Raw genomic sequence first — 26,846 nt, forward strand, 5'->3', positions numbered from 1 at the left:
GATTAACTAAAAGTATTAAAACAATAATACAATACAAATGTGTCAATACTTACTATCATTAGGCTGACAAACTTTCATCATGAAATGCATCTCAACAAACAGAGGCCCATTCTCTTTTGGTTCCTGGAAATATAAAAACCAGAATACTTAGGTGAAGAATCTCTGGCTGTATTCTTTTCCAAAAACAGAGTGTTACTCCTCAAACTTAAATTGGAACTGACACAAAACTAATGGTATCTAAATAATGAATCTTAGTGATTACTACGGAGTGGGTATTGACCTAAAAAAATATCGCTGAAAATGATTAATACCTTTAAATTTATGGAAAAATGCTATAAAATAAGTAAAAAGAGACAAATATTTGATCAAACTGAATTCTGGTGACTATATAACAACATATCGATACCGCCTGAGGATCTGATCATTAGGGAGCAATTTACCAACAGGGATGCATTTAAAGGAATGATAAAAGCAGAAAAGCATGTACAAATGATGTGAAACGATATTGGAAACAGCAGTAAGGAGAGATCCTTCCTATATGTTTCCCAAGGGCCCACCGACCCGCAACAAGAAGTGTTATTACTTAAACAGAAAAATGAGATTACATTACATTGCAAGTTCACACAGTAGAAAGAATAGAAAGTAGTGTGTTCAAACAATACTCACATATAACTACAGAAGTCCTACACGTGAACTGACAATGGTTGGCTTCTTTATCATAACCCATACAACATATATCATGAATAATGAAAACCTTCATACAGTACTAGAAAACACGCAAATGTTTAATGGAACAGTAGTTCTTTGGTCATACATTAAGCTTATTGCCTCTTAAAACCAGATTGGATGAGAAGCTGCTTCATCTTTTTTGAAAACACTAGTAACGAACTGCTCCATACAGTCCACAGCCTACATTGTTGCTTTGTTAGCATCACCAGCACTTATCATTGAGTCTAACAGCTAGAGTGGTAAGTACATCATTTTTCGACAGAATACTTATTGCCTCCACCCTATCTTCATATTGTCTGGCTTCAGCTGCAGCTCCCTCTGGCATCATGTGATCACAGCTGATCAACATGGCGGGATCCAAGGAGAAAGTTGTACCGACATTGGACTGTTGCCAGAACCACCACCACCCCATTTAAGGAATCGAATCCACCCATGACAAAGCAGTTTGTAATTGTCAAGGGAACAGTGTCCCGGCAACTGTCACACTCCACATAGTCTCATCACTATCGACAAATTCAACCATATTGGTTCACCCGGTCCATATTGACAAGCTCATAGAATAACACAAGGGGCTGTTGATAAGTCCACCCTGTCAATATTTACTGTTAATATCCTTGATTATTTCAATATTTACTTTTCATACATGTTTCAAGTTCTGCAAATAACCTCAGCCTTTGTGGGTGAGGTTAACTAGTGAAAGTAACCAGGCGAACCTGACCCCTATACAGCACGTCCCCAGGTGGCAGATAGGAGGCCCGTACAGTGTGTAGGGCTGGTTGAAATACCCAATACAACCCGCAGACCAACAGGTAGCCCAATTCCTGGGGGGCTTTAAAATACCAGGACACCCTCTCTCCAGGGGTCATAAATATGGAGGGCCCCTGCCCTGGGTTATGGGTGAAGTCCTGAACGGCATCTACGGCGGAGAAGATGAACTTTGGTACGGTGGAGATAACGGAAGGGGAAAACCTGTAGTGTCTGTACTCCAGAGAAGCAGCTACAAGAGGCGTCTGTCTCCATGTTAGGGGTGGCCTAAGTCTTAACTTGGCATTAGGTATAAAATGCCTTTGAGTGCGACGAGCCCACTGTAACAATAGCCTATATGGATAAAGCAGATATGGTGCCTTGGAAAAGGTTAGGGCGTCACCTGCTTAAAGCAACGCACAGCTCTTTGGGTGCTGGGAGAACTGTGAGAAGTGGGCAACCAGCACCAAACTACATCAAGATTGCGACAGTAAATGTCCTGACACTGATGGAAAAGACAAAAGAATTGGTTCACTTCATGAAAGAAAAAGATATAGCCATACTTGGACTGTATGAGACAAAGAAGAGGAGTACGGGAGAGATTTCTCTGAAAGGAGAATATAGGCTGTATTACAGCGGAAGACCTGAAGCAAAAAATGGAGTAGCCATCCCATCATACTTAGAAAAGAAATCCAAGAATATGTGGAGTCTACAAAATGCGTCAGCGATAGGATAATGGTGATGAGACTCCAGGTTGAAAATGGCCTGAAAGATCTATTCCAGTTGTATTCAAATTTTCGCTTCTATAAAGTGTCTGCATGCTTATTGTCATCAGAGAGATTGGTGACTTATGATTACTGTTGCTTTTGAATTACCCAGTTCCATCATAAGGTGATGGTACATTACCAAAAACGCCACAATACTGAAATTCCAGTCCCATGTATATCAACAGCTCATTCATTTTCCCCTCAATAACCTCACCATCAAAGGAGAGATTATTTTGAACATGCCAAAACTACTTGATCAATTCCACTTCCAAGTTGGAGTGTTTAGCTCCTCGATTGTGCATTCCCTTTACAATAATTGCACCCTGAATTTCTTGACCTTCTATGCTACCATGGATTGTTTTACAAAAGTTCAAAGCATGGACACAGAAATTCAAAATTCTTTAGTTATTTCAGTTTTTGTTTTTTGTCCTTTGTTGACCTTCCTTACAATTTTCATCTTTTTGCTCAGTGTCTCAGAAAGATATTGACACTAGCCATCTCACAACACAAAAACACATGAACTCCCAAACTAAAATGCAGTAACTAACACCAAATAAAATACAGTACAGTATTAATAAATTATAAAAAACATACAGTACAGAACTGTACACTAAAAATTAAGTAAAATAATCAACTGCGAGAATAAGAAACATGTTTAACAATTGAAAGGCAACTCATACATAAGTGCAACAACAAAAAAGAATTATAATTTCACTTGAAATTAGCTACCCTGAAGCTCACTGCACACACACCAAAGTGAAAGTGAGGAAAGCTACCGCTGCACACTCTGGAAGACGTATTCTACTGTGACAGAGAATCTTGAATTTAAATTACGCTGTGAAATATTATTTGTTTTAAACTGAAGAACATTTTGATTTAAGACAGAATTTCAGTAATGGAACCAACATTGTTCTTCAAATGACAAATGGATGCCGTTATGCATCAGTAGACTAAGCGCCATTTGACGAAAATTGAGATTTTAGTGCCATCTTGTAGAGGAAGGCTTAAATTATTTATAAAAAATTCCGCATTGCATTAGAAGAGGCTGTTCGTTGTTAGTAAACAGAAAACCTAAGCGACAAAGCGGGAATCAGTAAAAATATAAATTACATCAGTAGACTATGCGACGTTCCATTTTGCATCATTAGACCAAGCGCGCGGATGACAGCGAGAGAGCCCGCGTTTTCGATAGTGCTGACATTTTTACGTGGTGAAACATTGAGTGGTTTATCAAGTGACGAAGTCCAGCGATGTATCAAGTTCTTCCAAAAGTAAGGAGAAGGACAGTGCTACTAATCCAGCTTGCTAAGAAGGTTGCGTCGGAGAATCATTCTCTAGAATTTGATGGTGAATCTCAGGAAGTAAATCTAAATAAGTCAAGACAGGGACGACCACGGGAAAGTAGAGTTCCCTTTCACCAGGCATTAATACCTTTGTGGCCAAAAGGAAAACCTATCTCCGAAGCCAAACTAAGAGACTTTGGTTGCCTGATGTGCCTAATACCTGCAGATGCCAAACAATTTTACCAGAATCTTCAAGCAGATTATGACATCGTGGATAACGTAGATGGATTTAATGGAGAGCCTGATTTCGAGATTGAATGAACTGAGAGCAACAATCTTATTACCTGTCCAGTGATTTGTGTGTATTTATGAGAGAAAATATCCTTAATCAGATTTTCTGTCTCAAGCAGAAGAAAACTTACCCATAGGCTTAAAAATATCACGTCGAAACTGTACTCTCACAATATAATAGACCTATCGTGATGGAAAATCCATTCAAAATTTGTATAGACTACAATGGCTCATGTCTTACCATTTGTATTTGACTCAGATAAGTTGAAATTCCTCAAATCCGTAAGTCGTTATAGCAACGACTTTAGAGAATAGCTTCCCTTCAAGAATTTCTCCATCTAAAACTTGAATAATGTACCAGAGTTTTGGCGCGGCTCGTGGTGGATCAAGCACTTAACGGGCCTTTTCAGACAGTAGGAGATTCTGTTTTTAATCATGGCTGCCGCCACGTTATATTTTTTGAAGTTTTACTCAGTAGATACTCAACAGTAAGAGGTTATTGGTGTAGCATCGTGATACATTATTCGCACTTGAGAAAAACCTTAAATTGCATCAGTAGACTAAGCGCCATTTCTTCAAGAAAATCTATGTAGTGCGAGTATAAAAATGTTGAAATTTTGTGAGAAGGTACAATCTATTATCCTACAACACCAGTAATACCATATTTACCAAAATTATGTTCCCTCGAATTTACACATAGAACCAAATTTAAACGCGATTATCTCGCAACCAACTTTTGGCGCTTGGTCTAGTGATGCATAACGGCATCCAAATAATCCATATTTCGAATAAAACAATTTAAATAACATACGAAACTATGCAAAACCGGTTATCGTACGTCATAAGTGATTTGACATTATATTAAATGGTATTGAATAGGTGGACCTTCATTTTTATTTCTTATTAATGTCGAGTTTCTAGGAACAAGAGATTCTTTGAATTTGGAAGGTTTTGAATTATTGAGGTTCTACAGGAGATGAAAGCAACACTTGTTGTTTTCAGTGAATGGTACAGTTTGAGCTTCTGTCATTTCTCATACTGGGCTGTTTAGTTCTCTAAATATTACTAAATTGTGTTTTATCAATCTGCAGTATGCCAATGTGTATTGAAAGTTTACTACATTCACTTATCACTTCTCATTCCAGACACTTGGTTTGTTCTCTTTGTTTGTTTCAAACATATACATTTTCAAAATGTGAGATCAACATCCTATTTCCAATCTTACACCAGCCCTTGATGTTCTTAGTATTTCAAACAAATCACATGATTAGTTTTTAACTATTATATAGACTTCTTGATTCTAATGTCAAACTCATCTGATCTCTTCCCTTCTTAAGTATTACATGAATTCCACATAAAACAGCAGTTGACACAGGTTCAAACTCAACAGAGGTAGTCTGATCTTTTAAGGGTGAAAAAGTCCATTCAGCACTCCATGTTGTACAATGGTCAGCACGTAAAAAAATAACTGGTGATACATTTGCTGTTTACCCAACAATATTAATTAGAACTTAGCCATAGATAGCCAAACAAAGTTCCATATTTCACTGCCATGGAGTACACAAAAACTGTCAAAATCAACATGCACCCAGCCTAGATAGCATTAAATCAAAAAGCCATATGATTATTATTATTATTATTTGCATAAATACAATACCATAATTTACTCTTCTATGATAAATACTGCTTTTAATAAAGGAAAAACAAATGTTCATACCTAACCTAAGATTGAAAAACCTTACTTTAAAAAATGTATGTTCTATCAACAATGGACTGTGGAAGTCTCAGTGGCCACACATTGAATACCATATTTACTCGTGTATTAGACCCCCCTTGGCTTTTTGAGGCGAAGAAAATGAAAAAAAAAATCTTGCATACAAGAACCCACAACGTAATTCGTCAGAGAACAACAATAATTCCACTTCGAAGCGGGTACAAGCCTTATTGCAGCTCTGATGACATTGCACAAATTTGTGAAGAGTTTTGTCCATACGACCCACGAAATGAAAACACGTCGAAGTCATGTGGTACATCTGTGTTTCGTAGTTAAGAAATGTCCGCCTCCGAAGCATAGGCCTACTCCAGCTCTGATGACGTAGCACAAATAGATGAATAGCTTTGTGTCCGCCCCGTGCATTGCAAGCATGCATCAGTCATATATATGTCTGTTTTGTAGTTAAGAATATCCGCTAGCGTAATGGTTAGCACAATTAGCTGCCGTTCTCGGGAGCCTGAGTTCAATTCCCGGTACCGTACTGCCAGAGATTTATGAACGGCAGGAAGGTTGATTTGCGGTAAAAATGGTACATGCAACTTCCTTCCACTGGTGGCCTGTCTAAAAAAGAGCTGCACCACCTCGAGGTGAGGAAACGAGTTTACTTTAGTTAAGAAATATTCACGGTTGTTGCCAGGCTTTTTAATATAGGCGGGCGAGATCATTAACAAATTGATCGTTTAATATCTCGTAACTTGGGCCAATGTAGGATTTTTCTGGGAGAGAAGTAGGTTTAAAACATGATAGAAACAATCCAATCTCAATTGTTTTACTCCCCAACGTACCTAACAAATAATTTTTTTAATGTCCCCTCTTACTTTCAATGATTTTCGGAGACGCCAAACAAAACATACTAGGGTATGCATTAATAAAAAATGAGACAACGAACATATGACATGAAACATTATGATGATAAAACGCATTACCACCACACCTGTAGATATCCATAAATGCGGCAAACTTTCCTCTTATTTATTTTTATTCTTTCCATAGTGGAACTTGGAGCACTATCCGGGCAATAGTATACCTAACATAAACAATGCCGTCTTTCTTATCTCATTTACAGCTGTTTTGGTAAATCCCGATATGATAAATGTAGAGAACAAGCATGAAATATACTTAAAACTAAGCGTCTAGCTTTCAACAGGTGCAGTTATCAAAAGAATTTTCCCAGTCAATATGTAGTACCGGTACATTCGGAAATACAACTCGTAACATATGATAGTTATCAGCTGGTGGTTTGGCATGCTTTCAACAACACGGCTTTATTCAGAACTAGGTGATGTACCCGTGCTTCGCTACGGAATTCTAAATTTTGTACAGAATTCTAGGTTAGGTAGTGTAAACATTGTGGGCAAGATTGTATTAAGTTGCATTGCCCTTAACGTTGCCCTAGAAACACGACGGGGAAGTCACCAACGTATTTCCTCATATGAAGACTGGGTTAGGGAATTTTCATTGTAATGGTAGGCCAGCTTGCCTACCGTCAGTCACAATCGGGTTGGGGAGTTTTCATTATAATGGCAGACACTCACTCTCCGCCTGCCTTTATAGATTCTCAGAAAGACTCTCTTAGTGGTTTTCCCAACTGAAATGAACATGGATCATTACAATGACGTCAGTAGGAATGACGCGATTCAAAGCAATGCTTTCATACGAAATACTCGATCAAATGAAAAACCACACATTTTCTCACTTTTAACGAACTAACAGTCCAAAGCTACAGAGCTGGAATGACCAAAACGCAGACATCCGTGATCCGTGAACAATCTTCGTCTTTTTTTCGGCGGGGGGATTCGAATAGTGGATAGTCCCGGGGCAAAAACTATGCCCGTTTACTTACCTGTTTCCTGGGAGTACCTGATGAGTCGGAAAATCTCAATTCACTACACTGGCAGGGGGAAAGAACTATCTGACGTGGAGGCAATTTTTCCTCCAAGCCAGAGAAGAAACCACATTTTCGCTGCTAATTTGGAATAAAATTAATGTAGATTTAATAAAAGTGAAGAGGAATAAGCTTTTCTTAAGAAACGGCTCATTTCAGGGTTGAATTTTGAGTTAATTAGTGAATTGTGGTACTTTAATTTGGAATAGGCCTAAATTGTAATTCTAGACCAGTTCATACTACTACTCCTACTACTACTATCTGAGCCTCTGACTTAAGTGCGCACACTGCTCATTCAAAACAGCGTGTCAGAGTAGGTATCGAATAGCTGGCATACTATGATGAACTAGTGTGTTACGTACCAGCAGTATCAGAAAATGTATGAACCAGAGGAATAGCATGCTAAAGAAAGTTATCTAACACCTCAGCTATTTCCTGCCAATATTCAGTTAGGCTGTTAAACTCGGTACGCAGCAGTAATCCCATCTATCGGAGTTGAATGTCCGCATAAGAGGCAAAGAATATTGCAACAAACAACGGCCAGTGTAATGTTATTGTTGATCAATGTTACGGGCTTTCGATATTGTAGGCCTTCACATTATTAATTGTCTTCCGGTTCTGAAATACCACTCTTATCATAGTCGGTACGGTAAAACTGAATAAAACATAAATGATCGGAAATTGTATTCTCTATAACTTTTGTTATGTAGTACTTTTCCATAGGACCAAGAACATAGTTATTTAAAAATTAAATTTTAGGCGCCTTCCCCTGAACTACCATTTCACCCAGGGTGAATAACATTGTTTATAGCTTAAACTGTAGTTTCTTATTCCCCGACTCTATATACCGATTGTTATTAAATTCTGTTTACCCATTTTGTCGGGTCTCGGCGTTGATATGGACTTAGCAACAAAAATCCAAATTCATGAATATCTGTGTTATCATGGCCGGTACGGTAAAAATGCTTAAGACGTAAATGATCAGAAATTTAATTCTATATAACTTCAGTTATGTAGAATTATCGATATGACCACTAATAATATAAATATTTGAGAATTTAATTTTAGGCCTTCCCTTGAACTACCATTTCACTCAACGTGAATAAAATGATTTATAGCCTAGATTGTAGCGGCTCGCCCCCTGACTTTACATACCGATTTTTATTAAATTCTCTTCAGCCGTTTCCTCGTGATGCGTGTACATACAGACAAACAGAAATGACGGAAAAGTAAAAACTGCATTTTCTTGTTACTGTGGACATGATCGATACAGAAATACCATTCTTTTCAAATTCTGAGCAATGTACAGACAAAACTCTTATTTTATATATATATATAGATGAGTGGCTTCTGCTACACATACACCAGCTGGAAATATCAGAGACCATCTCCAGAAACCATTTGGGAACAGCTTCACACAGTTTGGACTCTATAGTCAGGAACTAAACTATTCTTAAAAGGTTCAAAATGACGGGACCTCGAATGCTCTCGGTCTTGATTGCAGTGCATGGCTGATGAGAATCACGAGATGGCAGCAAAGATGACATCACTTGGAATGACGACACGCCGGAAGCAGGGAAGTTAACAGCGCAAGACAATTAAATGAAAGCAGTGATCAGGTATACTGTGTGGTAGGCCTACTGCTCAACTGACACACATGACTGGCAATTGAGTTATTCTGTATCAGTATTGAATAATATGATAATACGATACCCTTATCCCTCTTCTTTACTGGGTCGAGTATGAAGTGAGACAAATTTTCGTAGTGAGTTTTTACGACCGGATGCCCTTCGTGATATCGACCTCATCAGAGGAATTAATAAGATGAAACAAAGGACATGATATTATGAGTAACTAAAATGGATTATATTTACTTTACACGTAGAACTAAAAGTCGTGTTCACCATTTATCAACCTTTTACATTTAGAAATACTGCCTTCCAAAGAAAACAGCTAGTATAACTCAAATACGTTAGTTAAAGAACAGTGTAGAATGTACAATTTATAGCACTTTATAGCCTAGAAGTCATGTGTTCACTGCACAAAATTTGAGGTTATTGCATAGTGGATCCCCCTTTACTTCTTTTGGCTGTAAAGGCGGGGAAATAAGGGGTCTAATACGCGAGTAAATACTGTATGCATGTGATCGGCAGCACCCAGGAGCAAGCAGTGTACCCATCACTTCGCTTGAGGGTAAAACACCAGTAATAACCAGCATTGATGGGTATGAAATATTTACATTACACTGACATGATGCACAACTACCAACCCTTAAGTTACATTTTGTACTGCAATCTGCATGTCAAGTATACAAAAGACACCAAACTACTCTTGCTTAAGTAAAATAATTTATAAGAGAAAAACTTACTATTTTAACTGCATAAACATCTTTTCCTGGGACAGAAGCTTCTGAAGCTGAAAAAGAAAGCTTAAATAAATATATATACACACACATTTCAGGTTGAGATATTTTAAAGGTTGAAAGTAGAAAATGGAGTAGAATGGATGAAACAACTGGCCTGAGTAGAACATAAAAATATAAATATAATTTTTGATGGATAGAAAAATCATGTTTACACAAAGGATTTTTTTGTTAAGCAGGTTTCAAAGTTAGGGACAAGAATACCTAGAACAGAAATTCATCAACACATCAGATGCCAAACATCTCAAACACAGTCCACTTTTCCTTACACAAATTTCATCAAGCAAAAAGTATGGGAGTCATTGAAAAACAGAAATGAAAATTGTTTTTTAATTCTTTTGGTACTGAAATTAAACATTAGTATGATTAATTCGATGCACATCTTGTGTAGCTCCAGGAAGGTGCGAGAAGTGGATGGAGGTTCCCTAAGGGAATTGATTTCTGTAACTAGTGGATGGAAATTGAAGATCAAGTAAGCGACCCAGAAGCCTCGGGATAACAGTGACAGAAGATGATTAAATCTTGTGATTATTTAGTATGCTCTTATTACAAACAAGCATGCAAGTAACGGGGTATATAAAAGTAAACTAGTGTCCTCATCTGGAGGTGGTGCAGCACTCATCAGTAACCCCCCCCCCCCCAAATGGAGGTGAACTGCCTATAGCATTTTCACAATTTATCAGCCCTCCCGCCATTCTTAAATTTCTCGCAGTACCAGGAATCGAACCTGCATAGCAGGTAATAGTGCTAACCGTTAGGCTAGGGAGGCAGACAGTAATGCTGTAATTTTATGGATTCATCACGTGTAATGTTCCTAACAAAAAGAATATTCAATAATGTTTACTGTAGGCCTATAAATACAAATAATCCCTGAAATATATTTTTGAAATTTGGCGGCAGAAAGTAGAGGTGCAGGTATTATTTTAATCAAAATTGACACAGTGCTCCTGACATACAGAAACCTCGATGCCAGTATTTTCCCACCCACTTTGTTGGCAAACCTGTTCCCACCAAAAGCAAGAAGCGTGCGACGTACATATCGTACCATTTCCATGGTGTCAGTTCAAGTAGTATCACTTGTTTAGGATGCCCAGTGTGAGTTCTTCTTATAGGTCATTCACGGCTAATGAAAAGCACCATATTTTTTAAAAGCAAACTGATTATCAAACTGCAGGAAGATGTGGATGAGAGTTTCTATGTGATTGAAGGAAAAATAAAACTGAGCATTCCACAGACGAGAGGTAAAATTTTCAGAAATCAAAAACAGGATATGCAAATATGTGACTGTAAGGATACAGTTCGGATCTGTGGCCATGAGCAAAATTTGTCAGGTGAAAGCCACAACAAAAGCAAGAGTTAAAAAATAAGGGTTTTAAAGCTAGCCATGGATGACTAATGTGTTTTTGAATTAAATAACTTCAGTTTTTTAACAAAAACTAGCACTGCGTGACATCTCCCACCCAATTATGATGAAAATATTGTTAATTTCTACAGATCTGTAACCAATTTGCAACAGAGAAATACATATTTACTTTCATAAATTGCAAATGCAGACCAGATGTACTTATTGAATATAGTATGGTTTTCAATATTAATATTTAACAAAGCTATACAATTACCCAAGTGGCAGATTCCCCATCCGTTGTTTTCCTCGCCTTTTCTTAAAGATTGCAAAGAAATTGGAAATTTATTGAACATCTCCCCTGGTAAGTTATTCCAATCCCTAACTCCTCTTCCTACAAACAAATATTTGCCCCAATTTGTCCTCTTGAATTCCAGCTTTATCTTCATGTTGTGATCTTTCCTACTTTTAAAAAAACCACGCAAGCTTATTCATCTACTGTTGTCATTCCACACTATCTCTCCTCTGACAGCTCGGAACATACCACTTATAGATGCTGATTCCCACAGGGAACCTGAAATATTTATCCCGAATGAGTAATTTTATAGCACTAGGCATGTGTCTTGGTGGGTGTACTATTTTACATGTGATGGGTGTACTATTTACCAACTGATGAGCACAACTTAGCACACTGGGGCGAAACGCTGGCAAAAAGGAATGAGTTAGCTGGAAAATTTATCATGTCCAATAACAAACCATTTATATTGGTATTACAAACCACTTAGTCAAACACCTCGTCTCTTTGCTCCCAAGTCTTCCCAGCCCAAACTTTGCAACATTTTTGTAACGCTACTCTTTTATCGGAAACCACCCAGAACAAATCGAGCTGTTTTTCTTTGGACTGTTTCCAGTTCTTGAATCAAGTAATCCTGATGAGGGTCCCCATAAACTGGAACCATACTCTAGTTGGGTTCTTACCAGAGACTTATATGCCCTATCCTTTTCATCTTTACTACAACCTCCAAATACCCTCATAACCATGTGCAGAGATCTGTACCCTTTATTTACAATCTTATTTATGTGATTACCCCAATGAAGTTCTTTCATTTTATTAACACCTAGGTACTTACAATGATCCCCAAAAGGAACTTTCACCCCATCAATGCAACAATTAAAAGTGAGAGGACTTTTCCTATCTGTGAAACTCACAACCTGACTTTGAGCCCCGTTTATCATCATACCATTGCCTACTGCCCATCTCACATTATTAAGGTCATTTTGCAGTTGCTCACAATCTTGTAACTTATTTATTACTTTGTACAGAATATCATCATCTGCAAAAAGCTTTATCTCTGATCCCACTTCTTTACTCATATCATTGATATATATAAGAAAACATAAAAGTCCAACAATACTGCCTTGAGGAATTCCCCTCTTAATTATTACAGGGTCAGATAAAGCTTTGCCTACTCTAATGCTCTGAGTTCTATTTTCTAGAAATATAGCCACCCATTCAGTCACTCTTTTGTCTAGTCCAATTGCACTCATTTTTACCAGTAGTCTCCCATGATCTACCCTATCAAATGCCCTTAGATAGATCAATTGTGATACAGTCCATTTGACCTCCTGAATCCAGGATATCTGCCATATCTCGCTGGAATCCTACAAGCTGAGCTTCAGTGGAATAACCTTTACAAAACCCAAACTGCTTTCTATCGAACCAATTATTAATTTCACAAACATGTCTAATATAATCAGTAATCCTGGTGAGAGTCCCATACACTGGAACCATACTCTATTTGGGGTCTCACCAGAGACTTATATGCCCTCTCCTTTATATGCTTACTACAACCCCTAAGTACCCTCATAACCATGTGCACTGATAGTGACAGGTTAGGTTTTGATAAACCGAAAACCACTGATAATCACAGGGTTGGGTTAGGTTTGGTTAGGTGCAACAGAATTTCTAATTGACCAAGTGTTATCATTGAAACCACTGTTGGTGACCATGAATGCAATAAACTTAAAAATTGAATCAATTATTTGTCCATCAAGGTTTCGTCCAGTAGATGCACCAGAAAAAGGCAAACCAACATCATACATACATACATACATACATACATACATTAGTTTACAATAATCAGTAAAACAGAATATTATTTTATGGTACTCACTGTTCTTCAAAGAAAAAAAATATCCAGTCATATGCAGTGAACTTGATTTTTCACTATTATTGTGCAAAACATGAACATCCTATTTTTGACTAGCACAGTATCCCATCACACATCAACGCACACAGAGACAGAATGTTATGCAGTGATTCATGAATTATGACGGGCAGGATGTCCAACCTCACCAATCTATGTTCCAAACTGTTTCTATTTAAAAAATTGAAAGTGTCCTCAACTTTGATTTTGCAATCTTTGTTGAATATACCATGTGGCTCCCGAATGCCGTACTTTCTACTTATAACTGTCCCCCATGCATGAATGATGAACGGGATGTCTACCAACTGATTTTCACAGGGGTACTACTGCCAGCGGGCAGGTTACGTCAGAATATGAAGGGATACGAATCGGTCTGTTGCTCGCAGCATGTCAGTCAGCGCTACCGGTCTAATGCACCCCTTGCATTAGTAAACTGTTTTCCGCCACACAGTTCTAGGCTGGTGTATAGTACAGCTGCACTATATAATTAGCTGTCTGCATTTCGCAACAGCTAGTGTGTTGAGCAGCAATGAATACACAGACATTATTTTAATCTGGACAACCTGGTTGGAATGCAGCCGAAGCTCCAAACAGACGTCTGCCTTCTACACACGTATTTCGCCGAACAGTATTAGTTTTTTGTTTCATACTAGCAACTCTTTTATCGAGTGGAATGTCTACATGTGTATAAATTAATAAGTTATTAAATTTCTTTTGCTGCATCTTTGGCGTGTTTACAAACAGTAGCGGCGATTAGGGGGTGGGGCGAGGACGGACAGTCATCCCCCACCCACCCACTTTGTGGAGTAAACATTACATTTTTATCCAACTTTAGCTAGCTGGAACTAGGAATTATTTTTAAAAAAGCTATTTGTACAAGCCTTGTTGTCTTATCTGCTAATTCTTTCCTTTATTTTCTTTAATTATTAACATAATTATTGGCGGAAATAGGCACAAAATGCCCTTCGTCGCGGCTAACCGATTTGTATAGCGCTACGGCAAGTAGTGGAGACTTTGCATGTGCTCTGAGGAAGGGTAGAAAGTGTAGTATGTGGTGAGACGGAGAACTGCAATAGTGTAAATATAATTTTAAAGTTTTTATTTAAAGTGTCTGAAAGATTTCATTTTTGGTTGGAACTCTGGACTCTACTGGAATATATTTTATGTAACTGCAAGAAATATTAATTTGGATATGTGTGTAATAATTTTTGTTTTAGGCAATAGGCAAGATATATGGAACTGTAAATGAACATTGCAAGATGCAAGAAGTATTCTGATTCAAAAATTATGTAACTAGTAAAAATGTAATTTAAGAAAACCTGAAGGTTGGATTGTTAACATTGCAAGAGTGATTAAGTGATCTGTATATCATGATGTAATTTGGTAACATTTAATTAGAAACAGCCTGTACCGCACGCGCGGTTATGGGTGGTGAAAAAGGTGTCGCAATAGGAAATCTCGAGAAGTAGCTAACTATCTTAATATGACCATATATGGTCATGCAATTTCATTCGTTAGAATAACAAGATTTCCTATTAGCGAAAATATAGGGAATCTAGTGGAAATTGTTTCCCATTGGTCGGTTGTGATCAGGCCATTTCCGGACGTTCTGCTGGCTTCAGAATTTTCATGCGTGAGCTCGGCGTCATTTACATCCGACCACCCTAGAAAGCGCAAGCTCGAGGGTTTCCCTCGGGAACCCCTGCCTTTCCGCAGTAAGTGTTATTTCAATGTTATTCTCAATGTTTTCTGGTTTCATATAATTTAATTACTTTGGTATTTCTTTTCTTAATGTCATTTTTAAAGATTTAAATTTAACGTGTCCGAGTTTCACCTAGATTCCCGCTGTTTATAATTTCAAGTCTTTCACCTTTTTTTAAAATTCAACAATTCATTTATTTGTGTTTTTGGATTCGTAATTGTATCTGTTTGTCAAAAGCGTTAAGCATCAGCTGCTTTGTGATTTAACTTTGTTTTATAATTTTTTGTTTGTTATTTTAACATAAGTTAGTTGAGCTAGAGGGTGTTTCTTGTAAGTCTTTTCTCCCCCATAATGCCATACGTTCCCATGGACCTCGTAGGGCCCTCGCACTTTCCACCATCCTTTCTTAATTGTCATTTTTAGGCCTGTAAGTGTTCCCTTGTATTTGATGTAAGTTTGCATATCAAAAGATACTCGTCACGTTTCCATGTTTTGATGTGAATTCACCGCCACTGCATCATTTTTCTACCTCCTTATTCATATTATTAAGTATTATATTATTTACTACTGGTATTACTTTATTATTATTATTATTATTATTATTATTATTATTATTACTATTCTTATATTATTATTATTATGTGTAAACGTGATTGTCGCCCCCTACGGGTACAGAAAGGGTACATATTTTTTTGCCAAGGTCATGGACACTGAGTTACAATTCATCCGCTTGCCACGCGCATTCGTTAGTCTGGAAGTCTCTTTAGTGCCTGTTAGTTTCTTAGTGTGTATTCAAGTATTAAATGACTTAATTGCATAATCATGCCGTACTTCTATTTAATTGTACCAGGCGAGCTGGACTTGGGGTTAGGGGCACGCAACTGTGCCCTTGCACCTGTGAGATAGTGGTTTCAAATCCCACTGTTGGCAGCCCTGAAGATGGTTTTCCGTGGTTTCCCATTTTCACACCAGGCAAGTGCTGGGGCTGTACCTTAATTAAGGCCACGGCCGCTTCCCTCCCATTCCTAGGCCTTCCCTATCCCATCATCGCCATAAGACCTATCTGCGTCGGTGCGACGTAAAGCAACTAGCAAAAAAAAAATAATAATAATAATGTGGTGTCATGGAGAAAACTATGATATTTCAAGTGATCTTCAAACAAATAAACCGGGCGAGTTGGCTGTGCGGTTAGGAGCGCGCAGCTGTGAGCTCGCATCTGGGAGACAGTGGGTTCAAACCCCACTGTCGGCAACCCTGAAGATCGTTTTCCGTGGCTTCCCATTTTCACACCAAGCAAACGCTGGGGCTGTACCTTAAGACCACGGCCGCTTCCTTTCCATTCCTAGGCCTTTCCTGTCCCATCGTCGCCATAAGACCTATCTGTGTCTGTGCGACGCAAAGCAACTAGCAAAAAAAAATAAAATAATATATAGGCCTAAAAAGGAAGGTGTTCTGGTATAAATCTGACAGTTTAATCTGTATATACAAAATAAAGAGTTTTGTCTGCACATTGCTCAGAATTTAAAAAGAATATTTCTATATTGGTTGTGACCTAGTGATGGGAATATTGAATGTTTTAACACGTTGAGTGCCATGCGACCCCATTTGGGTACGTGAGAGTAGTCAAGTTTTTGAACTTCACGTCCCCATATGGGGTCGTTCGTTCTAACTCGAGAACTGTGCGAACCCATTTGGGTGCGCAGTAAGTATATGTTTCGAAGCTCTATAAAGTCTCTTCCTGCCATCTGCTCGTCGTCTATTTAAGTACGTGCATAGTCTACCTTCCATTCCTCAATTCCCGTTTTGGCGCGACCCCATATGGGTACGTCAAAGTGCTTTGTAGGGTGACAAAGTCATTGTCTATCTCGCGCACGGATTGTTTATGTAAGTGTGCAGAGTTGTGAGTTTCCTTTTCTTTTTTAAGTCGTTACGAGTAAATCGAACAGTAAAATATTTAGTGCAGATAGTCTGGACGATATATCGAACAAGTCGGACAATGATAATGTAGACGAAGTATATAGTTACAGTGATTTTCAACCCAGTACAGAGCAAATAGCGATCTCGCACGTTCATCCACATTGATGTTACTGTCTTCAGCATACGTATCCCCACTGTAATCCGGGTTTCTAAGCCAGCTGTTGCAAAAATTATGACCGTCTTCAACTATATAGTCACTGGTTTCCCATGTTGCACAATCATCGCTGCTAGGTTCTCTCACTCAAAATTTATACAAACTAAATTATATACTTGTTCTGTATTACTTAACTAATAATTCTTCTTATAATATTATTCTGTTACATCCTAATTTACCAAATTCACATGATTTTCATTACTTTATATAACTATATTCTATACGAAAATTTCCTAACCTAAAATCGGAAGATCGTCATTTACAAACATTTCCTCACCTAAAATCGGGGATCGTACATTTTTACGGCTCCAGTATGAACAAGCTAAGACATCTCTCATAATCAACAGCATTTAATGCGTCCCCGCAAAGGAAAAGGTAAATAATACCCAGGTTCGTGTCAGTAACTACTGTATAAGTACGACCCCATATGGGGGCGCGTGTACGTGTACAGTTCGTAATGACCAATACGACCCCATATGGGGTCGCAATATTTTACCTAATATACATAATCATTTAACCTAATATATCATAAATACATCCTCATTTCAGCGATCATTTGCTTGGTTAAGCCTGTGAACGTTTTGGCACCAGGGAGTAACTCGATGTTATTAGCTCACGGCACTAGACGGCAATCCTATGAAAATCGGTCTGGCACTCAACGTGTTAAACTATCAGTAGACTACCGATTGTGTAGCATGAATGAAAACATTCGATAGTTTCCATTCGGTTTGAAATCGGTTATAAAGTAGCAATATATATTTTGTACTGAGGTAGTACTAGTAACCACCGGAATGTGGACTGTTGTATTATACTATCGATTTTTATAGCGTGTTTCTTTTGTTGGTAGTGATATAAGCGACTAGTAACAAATGTTACACAATGTTCGAGTGAAATGGTTGGAAACTGAAATACATATGTCTATAAAATGTCCCGATTAAAGTAACTGTGGTCATTATCTTTCATTTTAAATAAAATGCATTTTTGTGTACGTAACCACAAGTTAATGAATGTAAGATCGTCTATTCATAAAATAACAAATGTTGGGTAATTTCAGAGGAAGGTTAGGTTTACACCTTATTGTAATGACAACACATGCGAATACAGGAAACTAAACTAAATTAAAAACACAATATGTTTTCATAGAACCAAGTAATAGTGCATATAATAATTTAAAAATAATTCCATTTATTTAAGGTCAATGTTAAATCACGGTTAGTATATGGGAAGTATTTATAAAAACAACATTATTATCTACTGATAAAGTACACAATAACATAATTGTATTTATTATACAACTCTGAGTCAGTTATCTGAATCTGACTTCACTCCACAACGAAAGAGGAGGCCGACTAGTGGAAATAATTGGAATTTATGATCCGAATGAAAAACCGAATGCAAACTGAAACAATCGGTTGTAACGGTAGTCGACGACTATCTAAAAATTCGGTACTTTTCATTCGATGGTCCCGTGACTATCGTGACCACAATAAAAAGGAAATGCACTTTTTAATTTTCCATAATTTCTGTGTGTCTGTATGTGCATTACGAGAAAACGATTGAAGAGAATTTTGATGAAAATTGGTATATAAAGTTGAGGAATAAGTCGCTACAATCTAGGCCATAAATAATTTTATTCATGCCAAATGAAATGGTAGTTTAGAGGAAGGCCTAAAATTTATTTTTCAAATATCTGTTACTATTGGTCCTATCGATAAATACTACACAATTAAAGTTATATAGTATTAAACTTCTGATCATTTATGTCTTATACGTTTTACCGTACCGGCTATGATAACTGAGATATTCATGAATTTAGATTATTGTTACCAAGTCCATATCAGCGCCAAGCCACGAGAGAATGGGTAAAAAGAATTTAATGAATATTAGTATGTAAAGTCGGGGAATAAGGAACTGCAGTCTACGTATAATTTTATTCATCTTGGTTCAAAGGGTAGTTCAGAGGAAGGTGCCTAAAATTCAATTTTTAATTACGTATGTTATTGGTCATATCGAAAAGTACTACATAACAAATGTTATAGAGAATACAATTTCCAATCATTTATATGTTTTATTCAATTTTACCGTATCGACTATAATAAGACTGTTGGTGATGTTGATTAAATTCTGAAGATGATTATAAGAATGTGAAAAAAATAATGAAGGAAAGATAGCTTGATTAACACCACAAGAGGGATTCATGAAAGAAAAGAGGACTCCATTTATATTAGATGCTCTAATATCACAGAGCCTGAAGAAAATTAAATGTGAAGGCCTGCAATATAGAAAGGTCATAAAATTGATCAACAATAACATTACATTGACCATTGTTTGTTGTGATGCGCTTTGTGTCTTCTACTGCCATTCATCTCCGATAGATGGAATTATTGCTGCGTACCGAGTATAACAGCCTGCCTGAATATTGGCGGGACTTAGCTGGGGAGTTAGATATCTCTTCTTTAGCAAACCATTCCTCGGGTTCATAAATTTTCTGATACTACTGGTATGTAACACACTGGTTCATCACCGTATTCCAGCTATTTGATCCCGACTGCGGCACTGATTGGGAAGAGCAGTGTGCATGCATAAAAGGAACAATAATACCAATATAAATGGTCCGTTATTGGACATAACAAATTTTCCAGCTAACTCATTCCTGGTTGCCAGCGTTTCGCCCTCGTGTGCTAGGCTGGGCTCATCAGTTGGTACCTAGCACACCTACCAAGACGCTGGCTAGTGCACACCGTGGAGGCCACTGCGTAGGCTAATTGTAGCCACCGGCAGTACTAATGCACTATCAGAGACTTTGTCTCATTATCAAAAATTGATGCCTGCTTGGCCATCAAATGATACAGTTGATGATTCCCACAGGGAATGACGGAGGAGTGTTCGCGGCTGTCAGCGGCCTGGTCATTCAAGCTCTGGAACTTTGATCTGTTAGACTGGCAGTGTAGTACTTTTCGTTAAAAGTGAGAAAATGTGAGGTTTTTCATTAGATCCAGTATTTCATATGACAGCACTGCTTTTAATCACAACATTCGTACAGACGTCATTGTAATGACCTATGTCGACTTCAGTTGGGAAAACCATAAAGACAGTCTTTCTGAGAATTCCGTAGCAAAGCACAGGTACATCAGCTAGTTCAAAATAAAGTAAGGAGTTTAGAAGGTAGTAATAGGACAGCTTGAAACAACACTGTTTGAAGTAGCAATTTCTGTACCTTTATTGTCACCTTACAAAAAGGGACATCAGATTACCAAAATTATTTATCCAGCAAATGTGTCCTTAAATGGGTATTTGGCACTATAATATTTTGTTTTGTTTTAAGGAGCCTTCCCTCATTCCAGCGGACCAGACATTTTAATTTCAGACTATGCTATGCCAACTTCATATTGCAGCAAAAATTCATACTTGGGCCTATTCTTGAAAAGTGAACGGCAAGTACGTAATCAAAAGTAAATGGCATTTCACACAAGCAGAATTTGAGCGCTACCAACATTCTCTAACTTCCAAGAGCTGTTCCTTAGTGCTCCCTGCAAGGTGACAATAAGGAGAGACCTATGACCAAAGATATGGTAGATGCAACTAGGAGAGTGTTAGAGGCCTTCTTGTCAATTGTAGTGTACAGTACTGTAGTAACTTATTAGAAATTAGAGTGCTTATTCTATTATTTTGAGTAGTCTTGCAAGTTTCAAACTTTAACTGTAATTTCCATTTCTGTTTGTGCTTAGTGGAAGGAGCTCTTGAAAAATATTACTCTTCAAAATATATATTTGGTACTAAGAGTTGTCTCAATGGATCAGACAAATATGGCTTTTCTAAAACTTTGTACAATACATTTCCAACAATAGGCCTATCCTGAGAAAATAAATACAAGTAACGTCTACATACGCACCCATGCAATTAATTATTAACAGCCGATTCCGAGCTGAACATTAATACGACTTTAATTTGTATGACTAAAATTTGTAGTGCATAGACACAAGCAGAATTTGAGCGCTACCAATATTCTCCAACTTCCAACAGCTATGCCTTAGTGCTTCCTGACAAGATAACAATAAGGTGAGACCCATGACCAGCAATATGGTAGATGCAACTAGGAGAGCGTTATTACTGCCTTCGTAATGTACAGCCTGTACTGTGGGAAGCGCGCCAAGCCTATCCACTGATCAATTGAGGCGAGCTAAGCGAATGTTACGAATTATATAGTACGCGAACCTTTTCTTGAGCCCCAGTTACCATTCAGCACTATGGAGTTCAGGGCTCAAGAAAAGGTTTGCGTACTATAGTTGTAAGTATAATGCATAAAGATTGGGAGCATTCTTTGGATAACTGTGACTGTTGAAAAACAGAACTTTATATTTAAGTATACTACATGTCTGTTCTCTAAAATTATCACATCAGGACTACATAACCAGCTGTTATTAAGATAATGAGACCTCATAGTTTAGGTTAGGTATGTTAGCTTCACCTGATGAGTAATGTAAATTCAATGGACATGATGCTCCTCGTAGAATTTATTCACTGAGTTGCTATCGTATAGCACGTTTTTGTGGAACTATAATGCATTGCGAGTTTATATACAGTGTGTGAAAGTTTGCGGTTGCCACAGTGCTAAGAACTTGTGCTTACCACGGCGAAAATACAACTATACAAGTAAATATACACTAATATTTTTATTTTCTTCATATAAGAGCAGGATACTTTATGAAAAATGAGAATTACAACTGAAAATGCACCTGTTACGAATAATACAGGAGTATGTCTTACTCAATTTCCCGAGCTGAAGGTGAGTTTGCTTTAGACTTTTACAGAGCTCGATAGCTGCAGTCGCTTAAGTGCGGCCAGTATCCAGTATTCGGGAGATAGTGGGTTCAAGCCCCACTGTCGGCAGCCTTGAAAATGGTTTTCCGTGGTTTCCCATTTTCACACCAGGCAAATGATGGGGCTGTACCTTAATTAAGGCCACGGCCGCTTCCCTCCCACTCCTAACCGTTTCCCATCCCATCGTTGCCATAAGACATATCTGTGTCGGTGTAATAATAATAATAATTTTAGACTTTATTGTTGCATAGATTTAGAGCAGTTCGTTTTATTGTTAATACAGAAAGAAAGAAAAAAAAAAAGCACAAAAATAACATGGTCAGTAACCAAGTGAACATTCATATGGTTATTTCTTGGGTTAATGATGTTGAGTACGCGCTGCCTTTCCTCCCCAAAATTAATGCGAGCAAATGCAAACCCAGTCTATAAATTTACAACTAAATGCAGTTTATAAAACGAGTTTAACTTTTTTATGCATACATTTTAAAAAATAAATTAATTAACTATTGCTGGTAGATAACATTTAGTTGTTACAAGCAATGCAACTTAATAATTAAGAAATTAGAGCATAATAATTAAGGAATTATTCCTCGGCAATTTCCATGAATGTGGCAAATAATTGGTTAGTGAATTAATATTTGGGAAAACATGGGCTACTCCTAAACAAAAAATGATACAAATGTTTGTGTGGAAGAAAGGGTGTTAAGAAAGTCTTCGAAGGATAGTACCAGAGAAGTCAAGGAAAACCAAGAAAGCTACTGTATTTATGGCTATCGTGAGATATATCTCCATCTTTTTATTAATACATAATAATTATTTGTTGGGTAAATTTACAAGTAAAACCCTCGGCGAAACTATAGAAAGCGGTACTCAAGGTTTAGTAACACGAGCCACTGCTAGGTGGCACACGCCAGTTCACTGTCGCACTAGTAGCGCTGAGAGGGAGCGCCGAGAGGAACGACAATGCTGCCAACTGCTGGTTTGATATGGCTATACTTTTTCTTCTTGCTGTGCGGGCAGTATGCGCCACGACAATAGAAAAGAACCTCTCAAAGGGAGTATGGCCCCAAAGGGACCACTATTCTCATGACAAAGATTGGCCTGGATGTGCAAAGATAGGTTACAACTGCTAAACTGCCTTTTTTCTTCCCGTGCGGACAGTATGCGCTGCAGCGATAGAAAAGAGGCTCTCAAAGGGAGTGTGGCCCCAAAGGGGCCACTGTTCTCATGACAAAAGATTGGCCTAGGTGTACAAAGATAAGTTACAACTACTTTTTTCTTCCCATGCAGACAGTATGCACTGCGGCGATAGAAAAGAGCGTCTCGAAGGGAGTGTGGCAATGGTTGGTAACAAATCCTCATCCTAGGTGTCAGTGACACCATCCTCTTCGTTACGTGAACCAATCACTGTTATAAGCAACAGAGTATGGCGTTTAAAACAGTATTTCTGGTTATAAAAGTAGATGTACTTCCAGGGGCGGGCGGGAAGGACCCTGGCAAGCGTATTGAACATATCTCTCTTCCACGATCATTATAAGGTAAACTTGGAAGCATTTCAAGTAACATTCTATGGGGTATAGTGCGCATTGGTATCACCCAAATATCACTATAAAATTTGTCACAAATGGAACATAATTGCTTTTACACATATCAAGTGAAAAATCTTTGGCAAATTAAGAAATATTTGATTTTTGGAGAATATTATGTATGCGTACTTTACCACTTCACAAGTACATTGGTGTTGCGCTCACAGTGACACACGCATGTCTTTTGTCTTACACTTTCAACAATTTCGTGGGTGATATCTGTGTTCACTGAAGTTCTTTGCTTTCGTTTCATTGCTTCACTTGTCAATGACACCATTTCATGAATTGTATCGCGATATACAATATTTAATAGGCGACAAAATGGTATGGCCAATGTACATAAGAAAATTCAGTGGACTGGTGATTTATTGGTCCAGGGATCGAACTACTTTCGTTCGAACAGAAATAAAAATATTTATTGGTCCAGGGATCATGCTATTTATCTGTTGACTTCCATTTTGCTGTTTGAACTGGCCGCTCTAGTCATATGGACAAAGATAATGAGAATCTACAGACATAGCACTCCCATTCCACGGTGCTAGCCCTGGACTTGAAGAAAGTAACAAAAGACGGCACCAGCAGCGAATGGACATGGATAATGAGAATCCACTAACATAGCACTCGCATTCCTCGGTGCTAGCCCTGGACCTCAAGAAAGAAACAAAAGACGGCATCAGCAGCGGAATATGACATAAACCAGTCCTGTCTACAAGCCTTAAGTACGTTTTCACATTTCTCAAATAACGACAGTATTTCTTAATTTGCCAGAGATTTTTCACTTGATATGTGTAAAAGCAATTGTTATGTTCCATTTGTGACAAATTTTATAGTGATATTTGGGTGATACCTAAGCGCATCATACCCCATTCTATGTAATAATCCTTGAGTACCAGTTTCCATATTTTTACCAAACCCTCAAGCTTTAACCGCGTATATCACTCTTTAAAACTACTTCTAAAATGACATGGACCTCATTTACGAGATATGATGTGATTAAAGGTATTAATGATCTCTCCGGTTATATTAATATAACATTTGTTAATATTTTGTAATTACAAGGTACAGACGTATCATGTCCTTGCACTGCACGGGTCGGACAGAGGAAACAGTTCGCCCCTTTGCGTTATGTCATCGGAGCGACAGTATGACCTGTACATCACGAAGGCAGTGGCTTTATCGGTCTGGCCCTTAATCTATATTAGCATATTCTTACCAGAATAAATTGCACCAAATCCTCCCTTTCCAATTGGTGATCCAACTATCCACTTATTTTTCCTTAAATCTATAAGTGTCTCTCCACTGGGTATTGCTTCTGGAAACTTGTTCTTGGCACCACCTCTCTTCTTGGGAGCAACCTTTTTAGGAGAAGGACGAGTAGTTCCTTTTGGATTTGCATGAGCAGCCCTCCTGGGTGAAACGCGAACACTCTTCGGAGAAACAACTTTTCTAGGCGACATTCTGAAAACTGAAAGGAGAAAATAAATAAATGGTAGTTGCAGCAACTAATGAAATTGTAATGGCACACATTCTAAAAAAATACTCATTATTACGCCATACTCTACCATTCTACAATATTAATCAACTGACAAAGAAGCTAAAAACCATGTAGGCCAAAATAAAACGTACACTAGATGTACTTAAAGAAACTTCAGTATATGATATTCATAATGCGATATACACAGGCCGTAGATACAGAATGAGCATAAAAATATAACACCGTTCCTTTCAGGAAGTTCTTCCAAGCCTTGTACGTGAATACATTCATGCAGTCGCTCAATAGAATAACATACGAAGCAATACAAGCAAAAAGATCGATAAAAATTAAGAGGCTTAATAACTACCATACATTTAAGTATTTCTCGAAATCTTAACCAGATAAAAGCGAAAAAAGTGAGCGGTCGCAGATTTTCTCACAAAAAACATTTAGTCCATACAAAACTGAACACAAAATCGGAATCAAATAATGCAAAAAAAAAAAAAGTAGCTTTAAATAGGTGTTAACTAAAGAAAGGAACCAAATAAACAAAAACCAAGTGACATTAATTTACATGGCAGTAATGGCACACGTTAAAAATAAAGACCACCTTGACGTCATTGAACACCAGTATACCTCTTTACTCTTAAATGAAGAAGGTACAGTGAATTGTTGAGATTGCGACGAACACACTGTATTAATCCAGTGGAAATGTCACATACACTAAGGCTGCAATTCAACCTACATAAACTAACAAACACAATACCACCCCATGACCAGTAACTTTCAAAACCACGTCGAAAACCGCTCGAAAACAAATTATATCAACAAAGAAGATCAAATATGACACTGCAAGTGTCAAAGAGAACATAATCAAGTAACAAGGACTGGCGGGATGTGAAAGGAACTCAGAGCCATCTACAGTTAAAGGGACGTTTCGGTTAAGTTATCCGCTGTTCAATTTCTAACCCAAAATAAAGGCTTTCTTTCTCATGAAACCGTGCTTAAAATTATCATTCCTACGTATTTCCAATGGTTATTTTCAGAAGTTACACAGTTTGAAAATTTCAGATTAATTCATTTCGCAGTAGCGAAGCCAGCATTGGCTTCTGGGGGAGTTATAGTTACAAAATGATGGCAGAACATATTGAAGGTGCTTGTGTGTGTGTACTTCAACACCACCTAAAGAATAAGGCCTTTCAGCTGCCGGACAGCAATGCTGTGACGTCACGGCAAGAAGGTCATCTGTGCTTTAGCTGTTTAAAAAATGTGTGTGTAATTCATAACCTCTTGTTGCTCTATTACCGGTATTATTAAGCTATAACATTGATTGTGGTGAATACTTTGATCGACGTAAAAATTCCGATAAGTGTTGGGCGCCGAACTGCAGAGCCTGCTATCCCACATAATATGCATAATGACAATAAGCAAAATGACCTTTACCCCTTGTACATTCCTCATTCTTGTAGAATACCATCAGCCACCATAGTAATCCTCCTCCTTTGTTTAACCTATCTACATTCCTAATATTTAACCCTATTACTTCAATAAGTTTATTAAAAACACTAAGCGATCCTCTGTTTCTGCACTCTTCTGTTAATTTCTGCCTTTGAATATCTCTAATCTTCCTCGAAAGCACCCCCTGACCCCTAGCTTCTTTCTTCTTCAAACCCTCTTCCCACATGTAC

At 37.8% G+C, this 26,846-nt stretch overlaps 1 protein-coding gene across 2 annotated transcripts in view; it reads right to left on the reverse strand.

The window, feature by feature from the left end:
- LOC136877001 (serine/threonine-protein kinase VRK1) overlaps window positions 1-25,981 on the reverse strand; it is a 116,095-nt gene extending 90,114 nt beyond the window's left edge. The window contains exons 1-4 of one of the 2 annotated variants that reach the window (XM_067150785.2): window positions 25,795-25,981; window positions 24,898-25,149; window positions 9,842-9,888; window positions 54-123 (exon numbers count right to left, since the gene is read on the reverse strand). In XM_067150785.2, coding sequence (XP_067006886.2) covers window positions 54-123; window positions 9,842-9,888; window positions 24,898-25,141 — 361 coding nt within the window. In that variant the 5' untranslated portion in view covers window positions 25,142-25,149; window positions 25,795-25,981. The other variant, XM_067150786.2, reaches the window with a different exon arrangement.
- Between the last annotated feature and the right edge of the window lie 865 nt (window positions 25,982-26,846).

The sequence above is a fragment of the Anabrus simplex genome, chromosome 7 (genome assembly GCF_040414725.1).
Source record: "Anabrus simplex isolate iqAnaSimp1 chromosome 7, ASM4041472v1, whole genome shotgun sequence".
Lineage (NCBI taxonomy): Eukaryota > Metazoa > Arthropoda > Insecta > Orthoptera > Tettigoniidae > Anabrus > Anabrus simplex.